At 49.6% G+C, this 8,873-nt stretch overlaps 1 protein-coding gene across 1 annotated transcript; it reads left to right on the forward strand.

The window, feature by feature from the left end:
• The first annotated feature begins 926 nt into the window (after positions 1–926).
• Positions 927–4,880, forward strand: ANKDD1A (ankyrin repeat and death domain containing 1A). The gene is made up of 4 exons (XM_077126739.1): positions 927–1,018; positions 2,932–3,127; positions 3,753–3,884; positions 4,819–4,880. The coding sequence occupies exons 1-4, from the start codon at positions 980–982 to the stop codon at positions 4,878–4,880; spliced, it is 429 nt and encodes a 142-aa protein (XP_076982854.1). The 5' UTR covers positions 927–979.
• Positions 4,881–8,873: the final 3,993 nt, after the last annotated feature.

Consider the following 8,873-nt stretch of genomic DNA (forward strand, 5'->3'; position numbering starts at 1 on the left):
TTACCTGTCCCCTCCGCTTCCTCTGCAGAGGCAGCAGACGCCCCTCCACCTTGCTGCCGAGCATGCGCGGCAGGACATAGCAGAGATGCTTCTCGTTGCTGGGGTTAACTTAAACCTGAGAGATAAGGTACCTGTGTTCACTCCCTATCCCCCTTTTAAGCTTCCATGTCGGCTTCTTTGCCAAAGACTAGTATAAATGCCTGCTTCGGTCTCATCCTTTACAGACCAGTTCAAAGCCCGCCTCCTCCAGGAAGCCTTCCTGCCCTTCCACCACCTCTGCCTTCTCTGAACCCTCGGCACTTGGCTCACCCATCTTCTGCCTGCTTGGTTGTTTTCTGTTTCATTACCACCACTGCTGCCCCCATCAGATTGTGAGCTCTTAAGTCATGTGGTTTAGGGGGTCAGTAGAAGAGCAGCATACCAGCACCCCCAGCCCCCTATGTTTGGGACAGAGTGGGGGGAAGTTTCCTGGTAGCCAAGTGGCTACCTCCTCAGGTGAGCAGAGGTGCGAGAGCAGGTGGACACTTGGTGTGAGGCTGGAAGGTCCCAGGCTGGTGAGGGGAAGGGCACTTGCACACTCAGCCCAGCCAGGCCAGCTCTGGGACAGTGTGCGGCAGAGCTGGGAGCAAGGGTCAGTCCCTGAGGCTGGACCTGGGAAGGGCTCCTAGCTCCAAAGCTTCCTAAATTCTAAAGGAACATAAAGGATGGTTGCTGGAATCATCGGTACCTTTTTTCACCTGTGACTTTCCTGCCTCCCTTGTCACACCTAGAAAACCTTTCTGCTCTCCAGCACAACTCCTGGAAACCACTTCCTTAAGGCACGAAGGTCCGAAGTCAGAGCTAGAGGCCACCCCACTTCCTATAGAATTGCCTCCTGACCTGCCTTCTCTGTTTTTTTTTTTTTTTTTTTGCTTATGTGCAGCAAGGAAAAACCGCCCTGGCAGTGGCTGCCCGCAGCAACCACGTCAGCCTGGTGGACATGATCATAAAAGCCGAGCGGTTCTACAGGTGGGAGAAGGTACGGAGAGACGCACCTGGTCTCTCCAGGGTGCCGGGCAGGGGGCTGAAAAAACAGCAGCCCCGGCTCCAGACGGAGCTGGCTGAGACCCAAGCCTTGACCTCTCCCGGGGCCCCTCAGTTGCATGGGTGATAATCCCTGCCATGTTCACCACCACAGCTGTTTGTGAAAAATCAGAAGATGGGCGAGTGTCTAAACCACTCTGAAACAAGGCTGCCTGAGGTTCTGGCCAGAGTGGAGGTGCTACAGGCCGCAGCGCAGCTCCTCGTTGAATGAATGACTGGATGAGTGAATACATGCGTGGGTGAAACAAGGGATGGTGCTGTCTCACTTCCTCCTCCAGGTGATCGGAACTGGTGCTTTGGGTGTTCAGACAACTCTCAGAGCCCAGGAGGAAGGTGTGCTGGTAGTGATTAGCAGTGTCTGCCATAGGACTGGGAAAGAAGAGTGCCTGTGGGATAATAGCCCGTGTTTGCTGCTCCAGTTGTCAGCAGATGGGCGTGGGATGGCAAGGTTTTTTTTTTGGTGTCCTTGAGGGTTGTTTCTATACACAGAAAATAATTTTTGCATTTTCCTTGGTTGGCAAAATAAATATTAAAGTTATGAAGGTTAAAACCTAGTTTTCCTTAAACTTTTAAATTACTTTTATAAATCTTATTTATAGAGCTGGCAAATTTTAACAGTCCCTTTCAAGGGAGCCTCTTATTAACATTTGGTCCCATGCTTAGACGTAGGTCATTGAACCACCTTAAACATTTTAAACCGAATGGATCAAGTTAATATAACAGCTTTTATTTTTAAGCACTTCAAGTGCTTCCTAAATTCTTAAATTATTCTATCAAATCCAAAACATCAAACTCTAAATAAAGTGAGTCTCAAATATCTTTTAACATTCCTGTTGTTTACAAATTTAGTAAACTTCATTTATACCTTTCAAATGAAACTTAGAGTTATCAGTTGCTTGATAACAAATTTCAGTAAAAATCATTAACTATTCTCTTTCTCTCATATGCTAGATTCTGTTCAACATCACAACTCCTTTAATGACAGATAACTCCTAAATGTCATCTCAAAATATTAATATCAAGCATTTGATCAAATAACTCACCTCTGTGCTCAGTTCTAAGCAAACCCAGAGTTCAGTCTCTCCACGCTAAGGCAGTGGCTGCACATTAGAATCACAAATCCCCCACCCCTTTTCCCCAACCTAATTCAATCAGAATCTCAGGGTGGGGCCCAGGTATCAGCAGTTCTTAAGGCTTCCCAGATGATTCCAATGCACCGAAGCAGCTGAGAGCACTGCTCCAAGGAACAGCTCTTACTTCTTGAGGCAATAGCCAAGCTTGCCAGGCCAGCCCAAGACTGCTGACCAGGATGCAAAATTGGAGGTACAGACACCTGGGTGATTTTTCTCACCCTTAGCCTTTTAACAACCAGAAGCCCCCATTCATTTCCTTTTAAGGGATTTAGTCCTTCCTGGGTTTAGGTTGTGCCATCACATAATGCCTTAGTTACCTCCTTGAGGTAGAATTCTGTCACCCCACCCAGATGTCCTCCCTACTTTTTTGGGATTCAACAAATCTAGTGCCCGGCTCTTGGCCTGCCTTGCTTTGAGGTCATTCTGCTGACGTCAGAGAGCACACAGAAAAGAGAGGCCTACCGCCAGAGGAGCTGGAAGGCGTCCCGGAAAAGGGGCACGGGGCTGAGGGGCAAGAAGGGGAGAAAAGCGATTCTGAGGGGAGAAACTGTGGGTGTGCAGCCCTTGCTGGCTCTGGTTCCAGGCTCCGCAGTGGAGGTGGAAGTGGGATACGAGGGGCCTCGCCCTACACAGCCCTGGCCCAGGATCACGAGAGAGCTGGGTAGGGAGGGGATGTTCCCCACACAGCTTCTGCACTTTTGGCCTCTGCCCCCAGGAGCACCTCTCGTGCAGGGACCGCTCTGGGAAGAGCCTGACCTTTAAGCAGGACCATCGGCAGGAAACGCAGCAGCTCCGCTCCATGCTGTGGCGACTGGCCTCCAGGGACCTGCGGCCCCACGAGTGGAAGAAGCTCGCGTATTCCTGGGAGTTCACCGAGGCGCACGTACAGGCCATTGAACAACAGTGGACAGGTACCACCTTGCCTCTTCTCCCTCGAGCTGGGTGCTCAGTTTTCAGTGCGTCTGGGGGAAGAGACTGTGCAGCCCACACCCGGGCGTACAAGGCCAGGAGCCCTCGCCAGCACCCCACCTTCCCCTCCGCCAGACTCCGCCCAGGCCGCGCCTTCCGCCCCACCCTCCCTACCGACCTGCGAAATTCTGCACAAACCAGCCAGAACCGACACCCATCCTGCACTCGCTGAACTGAAGGCATAATGCATACAAATAAAGAGGGCCTGCTGTTGTCACTAATATTGAACATTTATTTGAAAACTTTGGCCCTGGTTCTAAGGCATGACACAGAAATAGAAAAGGGAGCTGTAACTAATACAAAGGAAGAGAAAGAATTCATTCATTTCAGATGCGGTGATAGCTGACATAGGAGAAAGGCAATGGTAAATCTCTTCGCCTTCCCCAACTCTGGGCTGAGCTCAGCTGGCGCAAGGAGAAGGGTCTTGGTACCCCCCCCCCCCCGCCCCGCCCGGCACATTCAGGAGGCTACGGGGAGCATGGGGGCACGGACACGGGCTCAGACCTGGCCGTGGCGACCTGGGGGATTTGCTCCTTCTCCCTCTCTTTCTCCCCACGTCGTCCCCAGGCTCCAAGAGCCACCGGGAGCACGGCCACCGGCTGCTGCTCATCTGGCTGCACGGTGTGGGCGCGGCAGGCGAGAACCCCAGCAAGGTGCTGTTCGAGGGCCTCGTGGCCATCGACAGGAAGGACCTGGCTGGTAAGTGTGTCCCCTGCTCGGCTCCCGCTCTGGGAGTCGCCTGGCCCCCTGGAATGCAGCAGGACCCCTGTGGGCTTCTCGGACCAGGGAGCAGTAAGGCTGGCTCTTGACTTGCTAGATTCCTGGTCCCGGTCCTGCCTTCTCCTGTAGCACGTGGCAGAGCCGTGGCAGGTCACAGTGCCTGCTGGCCTCAGCAGCTGTGTGATGAGGGAGTTGGCCCCAGCTGATGCCCGTGACCTTCACCGCCCCAAAAGCCAGTGATGTCATAACCTCTTCCTCCTTGGCCCTCTATACTTTTTTTTTTTAATCCTTGCCAGTTTGGAGTAAGGGTGAAACTGCCTCTAGGCTTCCTTTTCATAAACATTCAGACATACCGGCCAGAACTGGTTTAATATGACCTGAACCAGGCAGAACTGGTCAAATAAAATTCTCAAGGTCATTTGAGACCCATTTGAGTCTGTTAATCAGAAAATCCTGATTTGTGACTTGGGGCGTCCCGTGGAGTCATCAGAAAAACGGGGTGAAAGCTTCCAGACCTAAGTCCTCATTAGAATCCTCACCCCAATGCTGCTGGCTGGGAGCCCTACGGGGCAGGCTGGGGTACCAGGTCGTCGCCGGTAGCTGTAAAGGCCACTTGAGTTATGAGGCAACAAGGAAAAACATTTAGACCATGTTATTGAGAAGAAAAAGGGAAGTCCCCAGTATGGTGGCTACTCCTCCAGTGCCACAGGCCTGAAGCTCACAGGCAGGTGTGTGGGAAACAGACATTTCAGGGTGGAGGAATGAGGGATGATTCTTTTTCTTTCTCTGAAGTTTTCTTTAAAATTGTTGCATCTTTTTAACACAAACCCTGGCAGAGAATTAAAATATAAAACCAACTCGAGTGAGGCGGAGATTCCGCTGCATGAGGCTATAGGATTCTTCTCTTTTGCAGAAAGCATCAGGAAGAGAGCAAATGCAGACCCGAGTGTCCCCAGGAGGTGCACGGCCATGTAAGTGGAAGGGCCAGGACCACCTGAGTCAGAGGTGACCACCATTTAAGGTCTTTTGACAAAATCACGAGCAGACCTCCGGCTACTTCTACTGAAACACAGCCACGCAGCGGCTGGTGGGCGATCGTTTGTGATCTTTTCCACAAGCTTCGGTGCAGGGACTGCTTCAGGTTTTCTGGGTAATCCCTTCTCACAGGTAAGGTCCTTTGCAACTGGAAGCTCATTTGCACCTCCATCACCTTCACAGGCCTGAGATGCAAGGGGCATTTTTACAGAGAGGACACAGAGGCTCGGAGGGGACACGCAGCTTGCCCGTGTCATGCCACTAATCAGGTGATGGACAGGCTCCAAGCCCTGCGCCCCCCCCAGCCCTGCCCTGGTGGAAGAACCGCCCTCAACTGTTCTCTGGCGTTTATGAAAGCCATGCTCCCCGCACAGCTGTTTCTATCACAAACTTTTTTGTATTCTTGGACAGTTCCAGGAGGCATGCCCTCTCCTTTTTTCTCTCTTGTCTTACGATTTAAAAAAAAATTTTTAACTTTCCATTTTGAAGTAATTTCATACTTAAGAAAAATTACAGAAACAGCCCAAAGAATTTCCAAGTACCCTTTACTCAAGCTTCCCCAAATGCTTCCTCAATCACAGTATGATTGTCAAAACCAGGAAATCAACACTGATAAATTCTTAAAAAAAAAGCAAACTATGGACTATGCAAAAAGACTGGTGGCTGCCTGTGTTTGGGGCTGGGGAGGGAGGGAATAGGTGCAGCAGAGGGGAATTTTAGGGCAGTGCAACTATTCTATATGACACTGTAATGGCAGATATATAACATTATGCATTTGTCAAAACCCACAGGACTGTACAACACAAAGAGTGAACCCTAATGTAAACTATACACTTTAGTTAATGGTCTATCAACGTACCACATGAAAGCAAGGTGTCAATAATAGGGGAAATGGGCTGGAGGAGGGGTGTTTCAGGGGGGTATACAGGAACTCTGTACCATCTGTTCACTTTTTCTGTAAACCCAAACTGTTCTAAATACTAATTCTCTAAGTTGAACAGCAACTAAAAGCAAGCTTACGAAAAACCAAAGACCAAAACTGAAGCTTTGAAATCAACTCATTGTCCAGGCAGTAACCTAATAATCCGAGAGGTTGTGTATTTCACCAGAGGCCTCACGGTTCCCAATGGGATTCTGATCCCCTGCACAGCCCATAGCCTGGGTGCCTGAAGCCCTGCAGGTGAAATGGTAAACACCCCTGCTCTTCCATCCATTTTATCTGGGAAGGGTATTTTGTATCTTCTAATGCTTAGATCATTTACCTGAATGACCTTTGCAAAAATAAATTTTTTTTTTTTTAGACAAAAAAGCAAATTCTTAAATAAAACAGATGTTGAACTCTCTCAAATTCAACACTGGATCCTCTTGTTTGGGGAATTTATGTCAAAACTTTGGCAGATAAGCCGTTAGGAATTGGCTCTGTGTGAGCATAATGTATTTACCACCGCCACTAAGTATTTATTGAGGGTACCTTCTGCCCGGCGGTCTGCTGGGAGTTGGGGTTCAGAGATGAGTAGCCCCACAGTTCCTGCCCCCTAGAAGCTTAGGTTTAGTGGGGGAGAGGGACTTGGGCACCAGCAACTGTAATACGGTGTGGCTAGTGCTATAACCCGGGTGTGTGCAAAGAGCTACGGGACTTATTCTTCCCCAGAGGAGGGTCCGAGCAGCTGAAAGAGGAGGCAGAAGGGGGCAGGGGACACACAAGCAGAGGGCACAGTGGAAGGCACGGAGGTGTGGCCGAAGCCCAGGACGGGTGGAAGGAGGCAGAGAATGACGCAGGAGGGTGCGAGGGTCCTGGCATGCAGCCCCGTGGAAAGGTACTAGAAATCAGTCCCCCAGCCCACAATGAAAAATTTCCTGCCTCACTGTGAGTAAAACCTCTGAACAGGAAGAGCAGACACGCTGTCTTTGGTAATGCACAGCTGCTTTTCCTTTCAGAGTTAGTAGTTTGCCTTTCTCATTGTTTCTCTCCTGGTTTTGAAAATGTATATTCGAACCTCTTTTTCCAATGTATATACTTTGTTCACTGTTAATCCCTCCTCTTTTCAAAAAAAATGCTTGAAATATATTTAAATAGATAATATAAGTTTGCTTATTTCTAGGGCTCTTTCTCTCTCTCTCTCCCCCTGTGGATCCCAAAATGATTTCTGGAAGGGGAGGCAGATTGTATCATATTTCAAAACCATCCCAGAAAAATCTATGTGCTAAGAGCTGAGGTCACCCTCCCACCCCCATTCCTTCCTGTGTGCTGATCTTCAGTAACTGGAAAAGCCCTATTTCAAAATTTCTGAAACTATAGTCTATCTAATTTCAAAACAGAGATCTTCAAAGGTCGATGCAGACCAGAGCTGGTGTGGGCTCCCCAGAGGCTGGATGGCGGTGGGCAGGGGGCGGCTGGCAGAAGTACGATGTGTCACCCGCCCAGTCTGGGAAGGAGGTGCCAAGACAGGGCCGACAGCGAAGGAAGGATCATAGCTTGGAAGAGAGTTGCCAGATCGCTTAAGAGTCGATCGACATGGAAATGTACTGCCCACATGCCCCTTCAAGGGAGAGCCCAGCTGCAGAAGTGATCAGCAGGCGGCCTCCAGCCCCTTTAGGGTCTGCCTCGGCTACAGAGCTGCCTCATCCCAGGTCATGCCCTCCTTGGGGCAGCTAGTGTCTGGGGAACAGGCAGGGCGGGGCATGAGGGCAAGCCATTGAAGCCCCCCACGACTATTCTATTATTGGTCTTTTTTTTTCCTCTTTCCTTTTTTAGCATGGGCAGGCACCGGGAATTGAACCCGGGTCTCCGGCACAGCAGGCAAGAATTCTGCCACTGAGCCACCATCGTACTGCCCTCCACAACTATTCTAATGGACAGTATCAGCTCAGAGCTCCCTGCTGAGGGCCGTTTCGTAATCAGTCTGCATTGCAGTTCAGTGCCTTTCTCTGCCCAATCCGTCTTCATTTCATAGATGCTGATCTTTAATAAACCTCTTGCACTCAAAGCTTCACCTCAGCATCTTCCTCCATTCTGAGACAAGGAGGTTGAAAGAGGAGTTGGTGGTCCAAGATGGCTGTTTCTGGCTGGGGCTCTGAGTGATGCCAGGAACCCAGATAAGGCCAAGAACCAAGATGATGGGGCACAGAGAGGGGCAGGTTAGGGCCGTGGAGGCATGGGTGTGGTCTCGGCTGCAGAAAGCTGGCCACACAGGTGGTGGGCCGTTCAGAGCTGCCTGGCTGCAGCAGTCAGGACGGGAAAGGACAGCCTGCAGTCATCGGGGTGTGGAGCCAAGGAGAGGTTAACGCTGTTACAGGGGTGGGCTTAGGCGGGGAGAATTTGGAAGGACGTGAAGGCAATGTCTATGGTTCATTTCTGCGCCGGTGAGGCAGGGGCTACTGCAATGGGTGTGGTGGCCCTGCCCCCAGGGGCTGCCAGCAACTGAATCCAGACTACAGGGAATTCTACAGGGCAAATGAGCCTGCTTCTTCAACATGCAAGTGGAAAGAAAAAAATAAAGAAGGAAGAGGAACTTATAGTTTAAAAGAGACTTAAGAGACATTTCAACTAAATACAAAGTGGAGGCTTTGTCTGGAACCTGATTAGAATGAGTCAACTATAAAAAGACATTAATGAGGGTGCAAGGGTAGTTCAGTGGTAGAATTCTCACCTGCCATGCGGGAGACCCGGGTTCAATTCCTGGTCTATGTACTTCCCAAAAAACAAACAAACAAGCAAAACAAAAAAAAACAAAAATTCAACAATAACGGGATATTCACATGGAAAAATAATGAAATGTGACCCCACCATACACCATACAAGAAAAAAAAAAGACATTTATGGGACAATTGGCAGATGGGAATACTGACAGAATTACTGGTAAACTTCCAAGTGTAATAATGGTATTATAATTATTTCATCTACTAAAAGTGCTTTTAGGTATATATGTACAT

The sequence above is a fragment of the Tamandua tetradactyla genome, chromosome 14 (assembly GCF_023851605.1).
Source record: "Tamandua tetradactyla isolate mTamTet1 chromosome 14, mTamTet1.pri, whole genome shotgun sequence".
Lineage (NCBI taxonomy): Eukaryota > Metazoa > Chordata > Mammalia > Pilosa > Myrmecophagidae > Tamandua > Tamandua tetradactyla.

Excerpts from the sequence above, each read along its gene's own strand:
- ANKDD1A (XM_077126739.1), top strand. The coding sequence starts at position 980 with ATGATCATAAAAGCCGAGCGGTTCTACAGGTGGGAGAAG. Across the intron at positions 3,128-3,752 it reads CATTGAACAACAGTGGACAG|GCTCCAAGAGCCACCGGGAG; the intron begins GTACCACCTTGC and ends CGTCGTCCCCAG. Across the intron at positions 3,885-4,818 it reads CGACAGGAAGGACCTGGCTG|AAAGCATCAGGAAGAGAGCA; the intron begins GTAAGTGTGTCC and ends TCTCTTTTGCAG.